Source organism: Berghia stephanieae, chromosome 11 (genome assembly GCF_034508935.2).
Source record: "Berghia stephanieae isolate SIO BIC M18660-M18661 chromosome 11, UCSD_Bste_1.3, whole genome shotgun sequence".
Classification (NCBI taxonomy): domain Eukaryota; kingdom Metazoa; phylum Mollusca; class Gastropoda; order Nudibranchia; family Aeolidiidae; genus Berghia; species Berghia stephanieae.
The window spans coordinates 9932517-9951188 of record NC_088370.1 but is presented as its reverse complement, the minus strand read 5'-3'; the positions used below and the strand labels follow the sequence as shown (position 1 = coordinate 9951188).

The following is an 18672-nucleotide window of genomic DNA, read 5'->3' as shown; positions in this document are numbered from 1 at the left end:
TATACTGTTCCACCTTGTTTATCTAATCTAAAGCGGTTTTCTGGTAGCCTAACCTCTGCATTACAAGGCGTGATCTAATCTCACTCTCACGCCAATATTGTTTTTTTAAAAATATGTCAGTATTCCTTGGTTGATGAGCTTATACATTTCCACAAAGCAGTGTTAATTAATTTCTGTATGATAATGAAATTAAATGAGCGAAAGATTATAATCAAGGAATTTGATGAGCGGATACGCGATTAGAGCATGACTGCTGAACACACTACACACCTGCACTGGGATGCCCTCTGCAATCTGTGTTTTGTGTTTTTTCTCTGCTGAAAATGGTACCTCAGTTCCTGATTCATTGTGTACCTGTGGTGTCTGGAAGTTGTTAAGGCTTAATTCAGGAAAATATATTTGGTAGGGCTGTTATATTAAAAAAATCGGTGTTTTTTAAGAACTCCAATATACCAAAAACAGTTTCGAAATAGGTTGTACGAGAAGTTTTAGTCGAACTCGTCAGTCCAGTGAGTCGGGTTGAAGAAGAGAAGAAAGAAAAGAATCAGAATTGATAATGCACTGGCTTTACAAAGGAATGACGATTTCTTCTGTGATTTGAGATATCACCATCCGTTTCAATTCTTCAAAAAAAAAAAAAAAAAGGTAAGCACAAAAACCTCAAGTACATGTTTGGCAATGGAAATACTCCTCGCTTACTATTCTACAAAGTAGAATGAAGAGAATAGAGATAATAATAAGACTGTATTTTTACAATTTACAACAGTGACTTACAAAACACAAGTAGACCTCTACAAGAACACACACTTTTCAACTTACACTGGACTACTACACAGACATGTTAATTTATTCATTTTAGCCATTAGTTGCTTGGAGTCTTGTATAGAGACTGCACAAAACCATATTCATATAATATAAATGTCTAGGTATAGGCTATCCAACTAAGATGAATCATGAGTTTTCATCACAACGACTAGATTAGAAAGAGTAAGAGGTTTGTGAAGTATCAATGGAATAAACGTAAAAGGTGATTGCAGACTGCTATAGTAAAACGATTAGCTAACTAAAAGGTGAAATCTTTGTCAGCCTAAATTGGTTTCCTAAGACTAAGTAACGTCAGCATTTTCACCATGCTTGACATTTTAAGGAAACCACTTTCCTTTCAAGATGCAAATCAAATGCCACACTCTATAATTTGAAGCAGACGTGAGCAGTCTAGCTCTTTGTGAGACACAATTACGTATTAAACAATAAAATAGAAAACGGATGGGGTTTCTTTACAAAACGGCTTTACATAATGATAATAAGAGTTTTTGGGGAGCAAAAACTCTGTATCGAGTTCCATCCGGAAAATACAATGCTATCTCCATAACATGAAAGGAAACCCTAATTAATGAAATATAATTACACACTACACAACCGTATTCTTGAGCACATAAATTCTTCCAAATACTTAAAGGTTACAATTAAATTTAATCTAAATTGGGGTGAGCATATATCTAATATTATCACCACCGAAGCAAACAAGACTAAGCTTCCTTCGAAGAAAATTAAAAGTAAATTCCATCACTTTGAAAGAGAGATAGAGTGTACAAATCATTAGGACACCCATGATCGAATATGCCAGCACTGTTTGGGAACCCTACATGCAATCTCAAATTCAACAATTAGAAATGATTCGAAGATGAGCTATTAGAAACAACAGGAAACTACAGTATTACTCCAGTGTAGATAACTTGTTAAAGGACCTTTGCTGGTAGCCCCTTCATTTGAGGAGAAGAAATTTGCATCTGACGATGATGTACAAAATAATAACACGCTTCGATTGCAATCTCCAAGACAGACCTCAAACCATCAACGTGTTTCACTAGAATAAATAGTTTCATTCCACCACCTTCTAGCAACACAAACTGCAGGAAATTCTCATTCTCTCCTAGAATGATCGCAGACTGGAACAAACTTCCTGTTGACATCAGATCAGCTCCAAATTTGGAAACCTTCACACACCTCCTCCAGTACTTCACGTCATAATTTATGTTATTCAGCAAGGCCATCTTTTCATCTCTTTTTCAAATATTAGTAATACAGATTAATCTGCTCATTTATTTTTGGCAAAATGAAGTCTTACTCGGATTGTAAAATGTCAAAATCTTTACAATGATGTCGGCATTACACATGGATAAAGATACAGATTTATATGAGAATTTAAATTTAAATTGAGCTTTTATATAGCGCAATATCCACTAAACGAACTCAAAGCTCTTTACAAGGGGTCCCCGGCCAACAGCAACACTTAACACTTAGGATAGGACATGATGCCTGTTACTGTTAGGCAGTATAACAATTTTGTAGGACAGAGACAACGCTTTCAACGGTACTCATTTTACACCTGAATGCGGTGAGAAAATGTGAGTAAAGAGTAATTTCCAAGGACTCAACTGTGCGCAGAGCAAGACTTGAACCCAGGACCTTCTAATCCAAAAACGAGTGCCATACCACAAGACCACATAGCCGCACAGAATATGCAAGAGTGTGAAAAATGTCTCTGTATTTTTTAGTATTGAGGAATCGTCAGTCTTTTTCTGAAAAGCACTTACTTTGATTTGAAGTAAGCTACTCAATCCACTCCATTAGAGAGTGTGGGAGCATAAATAAAACCGTAGTTGAAGTGCAGTTATTAATAATTTCACAATATCAATAATACATAATAAAATTTCATGCCTCTAGATGAGACCTCTTTTTTTTATTTGGGCTTTCCGTGTCTATAAAACCTTGTTAAAAACCCAATACCTAAGAGTTAAAACTATGAAAAACCCAATAATATTTTTGTGCTTTAGGAAGATAAGAACAGCTGAAATCATTTGCCCCCCTCAATGAGTTGATGGATATCTTGATGTCATGATTTACTTTTATGTGCACTAACCAGGGTTGGCAGATCAGATCATTAACTTCATAAAGTTTATATATTCTTTATTTACTTGGCAAAAGTGAGTGTTGTTTTGTATTTCTAGGATGGAGGGTGGGGGGAGGGGGAGGGAGTGGTATAATGAGATTTGACTGTATTTGGTTTTAAAACTTTTTTTCTTATTAAATATTTATATCCAATCTCACAGGTCTTAAAATCAAGTTAACAGTTCCAATCTATCTACAAAGCCATCAATATGGGTCAAGCGGAATCAAAACAGGAAATGTTCTGGGAGGCTTGTGGCTTTGGACGAGCTCACCTTGTGGAAAAGTTCATTGAGCATGGAATTGACGTTAATTCAGTCTCTACTGTTGTGAGTTTGTCATTTGAAAAGTGGTTGAATTTTGAATTGATGAACATTGAATTGAAAAAAAAAAAAAAAAAAGGGGTGGTTTTCCTTGTTCTAGTTTAGAAAATTATTATTTTGGGTATATATATATATATTACGCGACCTATGATTTTCTGATTTAAGAAGAAAGAGAAATTATCTAGTTTGGGTTTTTATGAAAAAAAAACATTTTTTGCAAGTGCGTCCATTTCATATAATTTTCATGCAAAAAAAAAAAAAGACAAAAAAACCCAAAAGAGCGTGTTTTATAGAAGTTTCAGGGTTTTTTTAAATCTTCATTTTATAGCATGATTACAGTCCCATTCATCTGGCATCTCAAGGAAAATCAGACGTGGTCAAGTTGTTGATTGATGCTAAATGTGATCTGTCTGTCGTTGATTCGGTGAGTATTTCATTATTTACAGATTTAGTGTAGGTGTTCTGGGTATTTGGGGTTGTTCATCAAGTAAGCTAAAATTTATTTTTTGTGTGTATTTGTGAGGAAAGGAGCTGCACTGCATTTTGTCTCGGTGGTAAATTATTAGACTTATGACGTAGGGCGCAGATAGTGCGATGTTTTGTCTTGAAAAAAAAAAAGAATTGATGTTATATGGTTTGTGATCAGATAGTTGACACGATCTTATTTTGACAATGAAACTTATGCTTTTAGTCATTAATTTAACTCACTCAACCCTAACACCGACTATATCCGTAGTATACACGGGGTTGCTTTTACCCCATGCCTATTTATTACATTTTTCTGAATCAAATTATAAGCGTAATATCAAAGCTAATGTTCTTAATTTTTTCGTGTTATATTTGAATATAACTATCTATGCACATGCTCATTTTTAATAAATTTTTTCCAATTTGAAAAGTAGCAAAAAATTTCTTTGAGTGAGTGAGTTAAAGCATTGGTCCATCTTTCTAGCTGGTATCACACAATGTCTAAATATATGATTGTTAATATTACAAGGCCTATATTTGTTTATTTTTAAATTTTTACCAGCGGGGCAATACAGCTCTCCATCATGCCTCAATGAAAGGACATGCTGAGATAGTAGAGATCCTACTTGCTGCTGGGGCTGACCCAAACTCTCAAGATAAAGTAAGTCATATATATATATGAATATATTAATATTTACCACAATGTTGGAGTCAGTCTACATCGATGTTTCAGGCCTTTTCAGCCATCGTCAGGACTGTGTGTTACATGAGTTTGGTTTGTTGTGTGTTGTTGCTTGTTGAAGTGGTTCCGGTTTTTTGTAGTTGATCAGTAAATAATCGGGAACCCAAAAGTGATCGGATATAAGTTTGTCCCAATTTCTGAATAACCTATGATGACCTAAACATTTTATTTCTAACTTATACTTACTCATCAGGTAAAGATTAGCCACTCATACCTACAAATTTTATTATTATTCACATGCTTTTTTGGGTACCAAATTTGGCCAAATGTGGCCCATTTTCTCAAAACGGTATTATGTTGGGATGAATCAAACTTCAAAGAAATTGATTTCAGAATCAACATAATGCGACTCTTGAGGTTTTTGCAATGCTAAAAAATTATATTTATTTTCCACCTTAATGGAGTGAAATTTTAACCCGAGTTTCATAATTGTGTCTGTAAACTTAATTTCTAGCAGAATTCATCCAAACAAAATACCTCTTCGAGAGGGTGGGTCACAAATTCAAATTTTTTTCGTATTTCTAGACTGGGATTTAATGATAAAATTTATACAAGAAAAGGGATCAAAAAGGAAGATATTTAGCTCAGAAATAGAATTACACAAAATCAGTTTAATTAAAGTGATGATTCTCTAAAAGTTTAGAAATCATGCATTTCAGGCTAAAATATATTTTTTTTAATTCTTGAAATTTGAATTAAAGAAAGATTATCCAGATTTTCTTTTTATCTCACTGTTCTGATTCAACGTAAACTGATAAGAATAATTTTTTATTCTTATTTTAAACCTTTACACAGAATGGCTGGACATCTCTTCATTGCGCTGCTTACTATGCACATCTCAACGTTGTCCAAGTTTTGGTCAGCAATAAAGACTGCGATGTTTACATTTTGAACAAGGTGAGTACACAAGTTATTTCCTCTCCTATTGTGTAAACTAAAGAAATACAAAGAACAATGGATTCAATTTCATATAGTATTTGCAGCTGCCACTTTTCAGATGATAAAAGTTTTAAATGAAATACGTATTATGTATGAATGATTTAGTCTATATTAGATAATATAAAAATACATAACATAACAATGGCTAAAGGCTTAACTTTGGATTGTCAATGATATCATCAATTATTGATTAAACAAATTAGTAAGAAAATATTGCTGGTCATATTGGGATCTTAGAAACTAAGCTCCCGGTCCATCAAAGTTTGAAAACTATCAAGGGAATGTGCATTCTTTGTTTCGAATCTAATATAATTCCACAAGTGAATGGTGAATGGCACATAGTGTTTTTTTTTTTGTTGTTTTTTTTTTGTCACCCAAGCATGAGAAGGAGAGCACTGTATCATTCTAGAATCACAGTCAGACGATCAGATGTTAATCCAACAAATGTACAGATACCTAAATAAAATAGACCCAATGTGTGTTTGACTACTGCTACTAACTAACACTTTTGTTGTTGCTGCTTCTTCAATTTTCTGTGTATTTTAGTCAAAAATTGTTATTATCTTCATCACTATCATTATCAATACCCTCATCATCAAATCATCATCATCATCATCATCATATTCGTTGTCGTCGTCATCATCTTTGTCGTAATCATCATCATATATATCATCATCATCATGTATCATGCTTCAGGATGGTCGGTCAGCGCTAGTTGAGACAGCCCGATCCAAGGAACATGACAAGGAAAGAGTGTTAGGTGATATTGCCAAGACATTGATAGAGGCTGGATGTGATGTCAACTTGAAATGTACAGATCTAGGAGAGGTGAGTCATTGAAGGCTTTCTCTCATTGTTTTGAAAATTAGAGGAGAAATTCTAGTTTGTTGTCTTTTTTATTCTATTTTATTATCATTAATATTATATGAATTGAGAGAGAGAGAGAGAGAGAGAGAGAGAGAGAGAGAGAGAGAGAGAGAGAGAGAGAGAGAGAGAGAGAGAGAGAGAGAGAGAGAGAGAGAGAGAGAGAGAGAGAGAGAGAGAGGGAGGGAGGGAGAGAGAGTAAATAGAAAATAGATAAATGAATAAATAACTATAATATGAAAACTTGGATAGTTTGCTAGTTTAAAGCAAAGGTCCACCAGATCTAACAGACCCAGCTACCCAATCACTGCTGGATGGGCCGGGTCGGGGGAAAAAATCTCAGCTACACATGGACTCGATACTGGGCACTTTCTACCAATGGACTTGTCTGGTGTCTGGGTCCCAACATTTTTTATACCTATTCCCCTGATACTTTACCAGATTGATTGATGTGATGGTGACGTATATACAGGTTTTCTGTAATCCGGTATTTCCATCTCTCGGCTATGTGGTCTTGTGGTATGACACTTGCTTTTGGATCAGAAGGTCCTGGGTTTGAGCCTTGCTCTGCGCATAGTTGAGTCCTTAGAAAAGGCTCTTTACTCACATTATTTCACTGTTCTCAGGTGTAAAATGAGTACCTGGCTGTAAACAGTGTTGTCTATGTCGGAAAAAATTGTCATATCGCCTAACGGGCGAAATGACACGCTCTACATGTTAAGTGTTGCCGTTGGCCTGGGACTCCTTGTAAAGCGATTTGAGCATGTTTAGTGGATGGATATTGCGCTATATAAAAGCTCAAGTATTTTTGGTTTTATTTTGTCTAGGGGGATTTCACAGGGCTGATGTTTGCAGCTTACCACAATCATGTAGAGGTGGCCACAGCTTTCATGGATGGAGGGTGTGATCTTGATGCAGCCAGTCTATGTGTAAGTGTATTACTTGTTATTGCCATTTACAGTACTTATCATCTTTATCATAATCATTGTTGTCTGCAATATCAATAATTGTCACCAGGGGGGTGGTTGGATGGGAGCATCACCCTTGAATCATATACCTATGATGTTCGCATGAGTGTACGATCAGATAGTGATGTCGTTTCTTCTTCTCTTTACTAGCCTATCCTGTTTCTTTGGTTTGTGATTGTATTTTTGACAGGGGATATTTTTTTTTCTGTAAATCCTCTGCCTGTTTGTTCTTGGTTATTTATAATTTAGCTTATGATATCTTTAGGTTATGATTTTGATTTACATTTGTACTATTTTTGTTAGATTGCTTGTTTTTTTGTTTCAGCGGTCTCTCATATAACCTCAATTGTGTTGGAAGAGACCTAAAGCAACAAACAAACAAAAAGAAAAATAATTGTCACCAGCATCATTATCATCAACATCTTCATTGTCATCATAATTATGATCTTCATCGTGATTGTCATCAGTTCATACACGGAGAAATAGAATAGAACCCAAATATATTAAAGATCTGACTTAATAGACCCAGCTATCCAGTCAATGCTTTGTGATCAGGGACACGAGAGCAAAAAATCCCTGGGCTAGGACTTAATTTTTCTCATAATTGGCACAAAGATACATTACCACAATCCTTCACTTTATCAACTAGTTTTGAACGCTAAGGGTTAGTTAAGTGCTTCTAGTTCTACAGTTATATAATTCTTATATAACTAAAAAGTCTTTGTTGAGATGTTACCAAACAAGCAAGAAAAATAACAGCAATATAAGCCATATTATGATATGAAAAAAAAGTGTTTTCTTTTTGTCAAAGACTTCATATGCTTACAAATTGTTTTTGTTCGTAATTAAAACCAAAAAAACATGAATCCCCTTTTTCTTTCTTTCTTTTTTTTTCCTTTTTTTTTTCTTTTTCCTGTTGTTGTTGTTGCTAATTCAATGCATGACACTGTTCTGTTTTGCATTCGCAGACAAAATGGACGGCCTTGCACTGGGCAGCTGATAGAGACAACACAGAAATGGTATATCTCATATTAGAGGCAGGGGCTGATCCAACCAAGACTGGAAACGTAAGTAGAATGAAATCAGATTTCTATTTGATGCTATATTTATTTTTATTTTTTTTTAGTTAGTTTGTTTGGGTTTTTTTTTTTTTTTTTGGCTTGTAATTCTGATCATAATTTTACGTTACTGTAAACTATGTAAAAAAAGAAAAAAAAAACATTTTAAAAAATTGAGCTTTTATATAGCACAATATCCTCAAAACCAGCTCAAAGTGCTTTCCTTAGAGTCCCTGACCAACAGCAAAACGTAACATACAGAATGAGACATGGTGCCTGATACAATTATTTCAGACAGAGACAACGCTGTTGATGGCCACAGTGAGAGAATGTGAGTAAAGAGCCTTTTCCAAGGACTCAACTATGCACCGAGCAAAGCTCAAATCCAGGACCTTCCTATCCGAAAGCGAGTGTCTTACCACTAGACCATATATGGCCGCACTATGTAATGATGATTGGCCAGCTGTTAATTTTCGTTTTCAACTCTGCATGCATTTTTGTAATTTATTGTTCTTTGTGTCAGTCCATTATTTATTATTTTAGCAAACTAATGTTATTATCATTACATCATCAAATTGTATGCTTACGAAAGCAAATAATGTATTTTGTGTGATTTTTATATTTCAACCTGAAGTGTTGAAATGTTCATGAATTATCTACTTTCTTCCAGAAAGGTTTGCTTGATATGATATAGTGTTGCTTCAAACTGGAGGAAGGATCACTTGTTTTATTTTTGTAATCATTAATTAACATTTTCTACAAATTAGTATCATTCTATTAAAGTTTATATACGAGGGCTCTTTCATAAATAACCGAAAAATGCCCAATTGCTCAGCAACCAGTGGAGATTTTTTAATTCTGTAAACGACATGATATTCCTTATTTCCTTACGGATATTCTCAGAAATTATGAAGTGCATCATTTTGCACAATGAATTTCTAGACGATTTTAAAGATGGCGGCCCACCTTGAAACTTGGTCAAAGGAGGAAATCAGAGCTGTCATACGTTTTTTGAACACCAAAAGTCTGAATCCTACCGAAATTCATAAAGAACTTCAGAGTGTATATGGTGAGCATGTTATAAGCCGTACACAAGTCTTTCACTGGTGTAATTTGTTTGAAGCCGGCCATTCCGACTTGACAGACAGGGAAGGGAGAGGGCGTTCGTATCACTGCGACGTCAGAAGACAATGTGAAGCGAGTTGATGAGCTTATTCGTCAAGACAGGAGGTTGAAACTTCATGAAATCGCAAGCAGTCTTGAAATTTCGGAAACTTCTGCCCATAGAATTATATTTGATGAACTTGGCTACAGAAAAGTCAGCGCAAGATGGGTTCCTAAGCAATTGGCAGACAATCATAAAGAACAAAGATTGGACATCTGCAGGGAACTTTTGAGAAGAAGCAAGAGCTCACGCAGGGTTCACAGGCATACTGCCAACGCCGGCGGAGACTTTCTAGGGTACGATGTGACTTTTCTTGACAGCATAGTCACCGGTGATGAGACTTGGTTGCACCATTGCACCCCTGAAACAAAGCAAAATTCGATGACATGGAAACATCCATCCTCACCTGTCGCGAAGAAATTCAAAGTCATGCGGTCAGCAAAGAAAATAATGGGAACTGTTTTCTGGGACAGTCGTGGTGTTATTCTGTTCGAAACCTTACAACCTGGAGAAACAATCAATGCTGCAAGGTACTGCCAAACTCGTGACAAGCTTAGGGAGGCCATTTGCAGAAAGCGCCCAGGGCAGTTGACCAACGGGGTCATTTTGCAACACGACAACGTTACACCCCACACAGCACGAGTGACGCAAGGTTGGCTAGAGAAATATGGATGGGAGATTTTGCCACACCCACCACACAGTCCAGACCTCGCACCATCTGATTATCACCTCTTTGGGCCACTGAAACGTGAGCTGGCAGGAAAGCGCTTTGATGTCGATGAAGAGCTTGTTGACCATGTGCGGAAATGGCTACAAAACCTTGACAGAAATTTCTTCAGAGAGGGTATCTATTCCATGGTGCGGCGTTGGCAGAAGTGTGTCGACAGACTTGGCTGTTACGTAGAGAAATGAAGGACGAGTCAAGGTATGAACACGTGCAAGAATTTTGTTGATAGCATAAAAAACGCGGATTTTACAGGCATTTTTCGGTTAATTATGAAAGAGCCCTCGTATCTCTTGCACGACCCCTTTCATCTTATTTTATCAAATGATTTCCAAAGTAATTTGAAAAAAGGTTATTGACAATTAAAAAGTAATCGCTTGCATTACATCTCAAGAAATATATTTTAAAATTAAATTTTCAATGTCACCAGCGTGGGGAGATGGCTAGTTCCAGAGCCAAAGACACTCAGCTGAAGGAATTCCTAGAGAATGCAGTCAATGTCTTCAAGGATATGGAAGCCATTAAGGTGGCCCCACTGTCATCTCCTCACTCAGAAAACGCTAAGGCTTCTTTGGACACTGCCAAAGCTTTAGAGGTAAATTAAATATAATTAAGGTAAATTAAATATAATTAAGGTAAATTAAATATAATTAAAGGTAAATTGAATATAATTAAGTTAAATTAAATATAATTAAGGTAAATTAAATATAATTAAGGTAAATTAAATATAATTAAGGTAAATTAAATATAATTAAGGTAAATTAAATATAATTAAGGTAAATTAAATATAATTAAGGTAAATTAAATATAATTAAGGTAAATTAAATATAATAAAGGTAAATTAGATATAATTAAGTTAAATTAAATATAATTAAGGTAAATTAAATATAATTAAGGTAAATTAAATATAATTAAGGGAAATTAAATATGATTAAGATAAATCAAATATAATTAAGATAAATATGCGCGTTTGTTTCATGCGAGTCTGAACTTTGTTTTTTTTTTAAATATTTACAATTAGTCTCAAATTTCCGATATCTGGTGGATTTCTACTATTTCAAGTCCTCTGCTGTGGAGATTTGATAGGATCCAAGTCCCCAGTAGTCTCATTGTAAAAGTTGGTAATAGATCGGTTCTATTAATTATATTTTGTCTGGTTGCAAGAGGCTTATCCATATTTGTGAATGCTTTAATAATCTTTCCTCTTTTGTAGAGTCAAGTGATGTGAATAGTTATATTTTATACCAATATTCCATTAATAGAGGTATTTTATTGGGGCAGTGTGGCTCAGAGATACAGCCTTTGCTTCGTACCCAAAAGGTACAGAGTTCGATCACCCGCCGCTGCACTGTGCTGTGGCCTTGAGCAAGTCACCTTGCCCTTCCTCAATTTACGGCACTGCTGCTTTTGTTGATTGCAAATGTAAATTATTGTTGGCAGCAGCAGGAACTATTGAGTTCAACTCATTATGAAATATATTGAACAATGGTCTTCCTTTGCCTTGCCATCGTGGGAAAAAAAAATAATCTGAAAATAGGAATTTTAGCCATATGATAAATCTTCTAAAATAATAATTTGCTGCAAATTCCTGCCAATCTTTAACTCTATAGCCCCTCCCCCCCCTTCTCCCCCCCCCCCCCCCCTTCTGCAAAGAACTGGTTACTGATAATGTTAAGGTCAATTGTCACCCTCCGCCTCGAAACGGTATTAAGTCGGATTTTTCAATTTTGGGTTTTTGGTACCCAATCACAGCTTATTTTATGCTTTAAAATTTGATACCAAATTTATATAATTCTGATTATTCATTGTCGAGATATGACCGTTTGAAGTAGGGAGAGTGTGAAAACCAAGTTTTAAGAAAATCGACTTTGAAGTGAGGCACCGTTTTCACGCACAGTTAAATTAATGGGCAAAGATAACTCCTTAGATACGGACATCAAAAATTTGACAAGAATCGTGAAATTTGGCATGAGCTTAGCTTATACATTTACTAATGTACATACAAATTTTTGAAACAATTCAATTATTACTTTTGTAGTTATTCATTATTATGTAAGATGTTCTTAAAACAAAACACTGGGGAAAAAAAAACGCCGACAATTGCTCACTTTTTCAAGAATTTTTGATATTTAAATAAAGAATCAATGAAATAAGAATTATTAATGTGAATTTTTTGTCTTATTTAATAGAGAAAATACGATTTCAAAATGCCGAAAGTTAAAGAAGGTTGAAATTTGAAAGTACAGTTTTGAAACTACGTGAAGCTGGGTGGGCAGGGAAAAAATTATCAAGAAAGAGGATTAGAGAGGAAGAGAGAGAATGAGAGAGTAAAATACACACACACACACACGCACGCACACACACACACACACACAAACAGACACACAAGAGAGAGAGAGAGAGAGAAAGAGAGAGAGAGATAGAGACAAAGAGGAGCGAGAGGGGGAGGGGAGAGAGACTGCTTGGAGGACGCAAGGGAAATATAATAAAGATTGAAACCCGTATAAGTGTATGTGTGTGTGTGTGTGTGTGTGTGTGTGTGTGTGTGTGTGTGTGTGTGTGTGTTTGTATGTGTGAAAGAAACAAAGGGGAGACGGAGAGAGTGAGGTAGACATGAAGAAAGGGATGGAGGCGGAGCAAAGAATTGTAGGGATAGTTTAAAGAAAGCATTTTGTTTCAAAGTAAGTCATAGTCAATCAACTGGAAACATATTGACCAATGAGATTGCAATTAAAGAAATGGGCTGGTCAAATCAATCATTGCATTGTTTCCATTTTGAGTCAGATAACAGCTTGAGGAGGAGGGGTGGGGCTTATTGTGTAGTGACTTACATGAAAACATGTTATTGAATCTCTCAAGTTTTCCTTAGCGTTCCACCACATTGTTCATTGTCTAAAAAGAACCCCCCCCCCCCCCCCCCCCCCCTTTCTTTCAGTATACAAAGAAAGCACGACAAAACGAACATCTCTCTCTCTCTCTCTCTCTCTCTCTCTCTCTCTCTCTCTCTCTCTCTCTCTCTCTCTCTCTCTCTCTCTCTCTCTCTCTCTCTCTCTCTCTCTCTCCTCTCTCTCTTCTCGTCTCTCTTTCTCTCTCTCCCCTTCATCTATCTCTATTCTATCTATCTATCTATCTATTATCTATCTATCTATCTATCTATCTATCTATCCATCCATCCATCCATCCATCCATCCATCCATCCATCCATCCATCCATCCATCCATCCATCCATCTATCTATCTATCTTTCTATCTTTCTATCTATCTATCTATCTATCTATCTATCTATCTATCTATATGTCTGTCTGTCTGTCTATCTATCTATCTATCTATCTACATATCTATTTATCCATTAATAGGTTTGTCTGTCTGTCTGTTTATCTATCCATTTCATTTTTAGTTACAGTTCATTAATTGTTGAAGGCTCTATTATTCTGCTTTTGTACTTAAAATTAAATGTTTATCCTACAACAATCTCTGTAAGTGTAAGATTAGGCAACTGTTGTCCTATTAAGTCTTAGCATATCCTATAATTTCATGAATAATATTAAAGAGGGACAAAGGAGGACCCCCACCACAATCATTACCCAATACAGCTAGACACAGATATAATAGCACGTGGTGTGTATCAAAATGCACAAACACACACGTATGTAACACACGCATGCTGACGTCATGAAGCATCGCCCGAGCATTATGGCCTACAGCCACAGCGCATGTGATGAGCGTTGACCAATCAGAATCATTCATTGTAAGGTTGTCAGGGAAAAACCTAGACTTGTTTACAGTTTTTAAAGTTCATTATTGGTTGAACCATGAAATTGTGGAAACAGTCATGCTTTCTCTGAGATAGATAAAGACACGCCCTTTGCTGTGATATCTTACATCTTATTGGTGGAGAAAAAGACTCGGTATTACTAAGCTTTGGAAAGGGTGGCTCTCTGAGAGAAAGTCAACTCTCGTTTTGAATGTGTCACTGATAGTTGCATTTTTAAACTTGAAATTTATATAACTTATCGTCAATGTTTATGTTGAATTATTATGTTTTCATGTAGAAAAATTATTGTAGTTTCTGAAACAACCAAAAACTGAAATTTGATAATTTTGACCATTTCCACTTTAAAACCGGTTTTCTTCGTTTTCCAAATCCCGACTTAATACCGGTTCGAGGCGGAGGATCACAATTGTCACACCTTTAGAATCAAAATACAAATCCTGGACATCATCAAAGTTTGATTTCACAGTGGTGGGATCACCCCACAACACTTGATGGGGGGTGGGGGGGGGGGGTGGGGGGGGGGAGACTTTAGTGAGTTCAAATTTGTTTAGTCCTCTTAAATCACTCGATCCTAGAAATTTTTGCTACTTTTCAAAATTGAAAAAAAATGTATTAAAAATGAGCCTGTACATATAGTTTTATTCAACTACCATTAACATGTAAAGACTAAAAACATTATCTTTGATACTAGATACGCCAATAATTTGTCTCAGAAAAAGGTAATAAATAGGCATGGGGTAAAAGAAAAACCGAGTAAACTACGGATATAGTCGGTGTTAGGGTTGAGTGAGTTAAAGACCAAACGGAATGGTAAAATAACAATTTTTGACCAAGTACCAGGTGACAGTCAAATAGTCTTTTTGATACAAGCACACTTGATTATTATCTGTCCTTGCCAAAAACCTGATACTAATCAATCCTTGAATCAAATGAGTTATGTCGACTTTCATGAAATTTCATGATTTTATTAAAAGAAATTATTGAAATTGACCTGAGTTGTTTATTGATTTAACCAGATCATGATTTAGTGCATATCATCTCTTAGTTTTCTTCTACATCTCCAAATTCTGACCAACTTACTAAAAATTAACCAATTTTATTAACTTAAGCCCACCACAACTCTTTGAAAGCTGAATTTGGCAAGTGTGTAACAGGATTTACTCATGTTTGTTTTAGGTGGGGTTAATAATCAATTCAATTTAAAGTGTGCATATACTATAATTGGCGCTTGATCCAGGTTCATAATAATTTTTAAAATATATATTTTCTCTGAATTTCAGACTCTCTCCTCCCATGCCAAAAACAGAGACATCCTATCAACCCAGATGCCTACCATGCCCGCTCTTGGGATTGCATCACGTTCGGACCCCAAAGAACGCTACGTTCGACGTGACGTCCAAGAAGTGGCTTTGAAAACAGTGGCAGCCAATTTCCCGTGGAAGAGTTACTCCAAACACACCAGCCCAAGCCCTGATCGAGACGGTTTGGAAGGGACGGGAGGCGTTGAAAGACCAAAAATGTTTCCATCTCAAGACGAGAAGACCAATGCTTTTATGGATTCTCTCGCTAGAAGAATAAACTACATGACGAACAAAATTGCAAGTATGAGCGAGGATGGAGGTGGGAGTAGCCGGGAGGGATCCGTGTCAAAGCAAGAGGATTCGAGACTGTACAGGAAGAATTCCTCCAATACTCAAGGAAAGATTGATTCCAAATCGGACGGGGATTCCGGTTTGTCAACGAGAGATGGAACTCCGAATACGTCTCACATGGCAACACCAGAAGATGACCTCAGTAGTAGCCGAGAAAATGGGTTGGACTTGAATTCTGTAAATGGAAACGGCTGCAGAAAGAATTCTCAAAAAGGTTACAATGTTAACAATAATAAAAATATGGGAAGTCCAAAGAAATCTCCGATGAGTCCCGGATCGGCGTCTTTGGCATCGTCATCATCTAACAAGTCACCTTCTAAAGGAGTTCTGTCTAGTCCAATGAAAGATCAGAATGAGAAATTAGATTTGGAAGCGGATGCAATGTTAATCGAGGAAAACAATAGAGGTTTTACAATTTTGAAAGCCTTGCAGGAAAGACGGAGACGGAGTATGATCTTGGAAGAGGTGGTCTTGTCCCCTGATGCTGGTTCCAGTAGTGGTGGTGGTGCTGGAGTTGGTAATGCTACTGGGGATGATGGCGGTTCTGTTGCCAAAAAGGTTGAAACAGAAGATCATTGCGAGAATGTTGATATTGTCAACAAGGATGAAAATGATGTCGTGACTGGTGCAAGTGACAGCTGTGATGGTGGTGATCATGGTCATGGTAGTGTTGATGATTCAGTGACAGAGAATGGAGAATTGAATACTCCTGAGAGTAATGACGCTGATGATACTGAGGTTAATAGCAGTCAAGATGGAGCAGAGGATGACTTAAACAGTATACCTATGTCTTCCAGTTCCCAACCTGTTTCTCTTGGTGTTACGTCTGATGTATGAAATTAATTTGGATAATTTTGGATAATTTTTACTTCTGGTATATTGTAAATGATGGAAAATCTCATGATATCCTTTTAAGATATTGTATATTTTTGAGTACTCTCACAGATGGGTTATATATATTAACATAGGTATGGTTTCATAAAGCTGAAATTGAATATGATTTATATGCAAAAGATTATCCGTCAAATAGGAATTTTCTCCATTGAGTCAAATCTTCATGTTTGACATTGTGTAGTTAAGCCATGGATTCTTAGTGAGAGAGACATAGAAAGACAGAGTTACCTGCGCAAGCAATATATGTAACCAAATACTTCATAGACTAATCCTTAGATATCAGACATGACTTACAATCTATGTTAGTGAAATATTGATTTGTCATTGATATATTATTTTTCAATAATTTGTACTTTCAAAATGTTTTCCTTGTTACAATTCAGTTTACTGCCTTTTATCCCACTGTGTCGGTTCACCACAATATTGTGTCAAGCAAACAAATTCACAATAATTGTCAGAGAGAGTATGTCCATGGGTCGTGTCAACTCACTTGGAAGTTTGCTTCAGTCACAAAATGGAGAGTAAGATAAAGTGAGTAAATGTGACTCATAGATAAGGGAACAACACAAAACAAACGACGTTTCAACCTTTTTCAAGTAAACACGAAATATATATATATTAAATATATCTAAATATATATATATATATATATATATATATATATATATATATATATATATATATATATATATATATATATATATATATATATATATATATATATTAGATTGTCATAATAGTTGAAACATTATAGGTAAAAATGTTTATGTGTATATATACAATATGCACATTTTCGCCTATGTTTCAACTATTATGACAATCTTCTCTTCCCTTGCACGCACACACACACACACACACACACACACACATTTTTACCTATAATGTTTCAACTATTATGATAATCTAATATACATATATATATATATATGTATTTCGTGTTTACTTGAAAAAAGCCAAAGGCTGAAACGTCATTTGTTTTGTGTTTTTCCCTTATATAGGAGTCACATTTATTACTCACTTTAACTTTCTCTCCATCTTATCATCTTATTGGCTCATTTAGGCACCTCTAGTTTTCAGTCACAAACACTGGGATTGACATCGTTCTTGGTTCAGTCAAGATGTTTACTGGCGGCTCCTTTGTCAACTGAATGGATTGCTTTCGCCTGTCAGACCAAACAGAAAGTAATTTTCTATGGTCTAGTCTAGCATCCCATCCAAAAGCAATTGAATCTATCTGTAAAAATACAAAAACTGGTGTTAACTCCTAAGTTTGAAGCTGTAAAGAATATAAAATTTCGATGGAGAGGAGGGTTTTGCAAGTGTTTTTCTTTTAAATACCAGCTTTCAGTTTCAGATGTGTGGATAATTGGCAGTTTTACTAAATGAGAATATAAATTTTAATATACTATTGTTTGTATCTGTGATCTAACAAAAGTCTTCTGCATTCAAGAGTGACTGCCTTTTTCTGTGTTTATTGTATAATCCATAGATTCTTATTTTTGAAGTCTGCTTAAGCAAACTGTGCTATTTTCAGTAGAAAGATGTTGGGTGGAATAAATCACAGACCTGCCTTTCAAGATAAAATCATACAATTTATGATCTAAATTGGCTAAATTTAATTTTCATTTCTCCCAGATACATAGTTTTGACCAAAATATTTTTAGATGCAGATTTATGAAATTATCATCGTTTTTGTAGGAATGTGCATGAGCTTGTGTTACTCCACATCGATTCTTTAGCATTGGAATTGATGATTCATCGAAACAAGGCTAAAAATAATCCAATTTGGATTCATACAAATTTTGTTCTTGAGATTCTGATTTATTAAAAAGAATATACAGATTTTTTCTTTGTAATTTGAGATAGGTCTGCAATCATGAATTTTATTTTTTCATATAAATAAATAACAATGTAAAATTGAATGTAAGCTTCAATTAAATATATGAAAAAAGATAACATGGACATTTCGGGTTTCCCCTTTATCAACAAAACACGATGAATGAAACACTACAGACGAATATCTTTACCATCTTTATAACTGTCTCTTACTGCCCTCATTTAAAAAAAAAAAAAATGTAGACAGTTCTGCTAATGAAATCGTGATAAACTTTTTATATGATTTTTTTTTCTTCTTGGAGTACACATTACTTGC

At 35.4% G+C, this 18672-nt stretch overlaps 1 protein-coding gene across 1 annotated transcript; it reads left to right on the top strand.

The window, feature by feature from the left end:
* Nucleotides 1-296: 296 nt before the first annotated feature.
* On the top strand, nucleotides 297-16902 carry LOC144956470 (uncharacterized). Its single transcript, XM_078886991.1, has 10 exons — nucleotides 297-645; nucleotides 3114-3278; nucleotides 3601-3696; nucleotides 4303-4401; nucleotides 5278-5379; nucleotides 6118-6249; nucleotides 7113-7214; nucleotides 8222-8320; nucleotides 10631-10795; nucleotides 15255-16902. Exons 2-10 carry the CDS (start codon nucleotides 3162-3164, stop codon nucleotides 16461-16463), a joined length of 2121 nt encoding a protein of 706 aa, XP_078743117.1. The 5' UTR covers nucleotides 297-645; nucleotides 3114-3161; the 3' UTR covers nucleotides 16464-16902.
* The last annotated feature ends 1770 nt before the right edge of the window (nucleotides 16903-18672 follow it).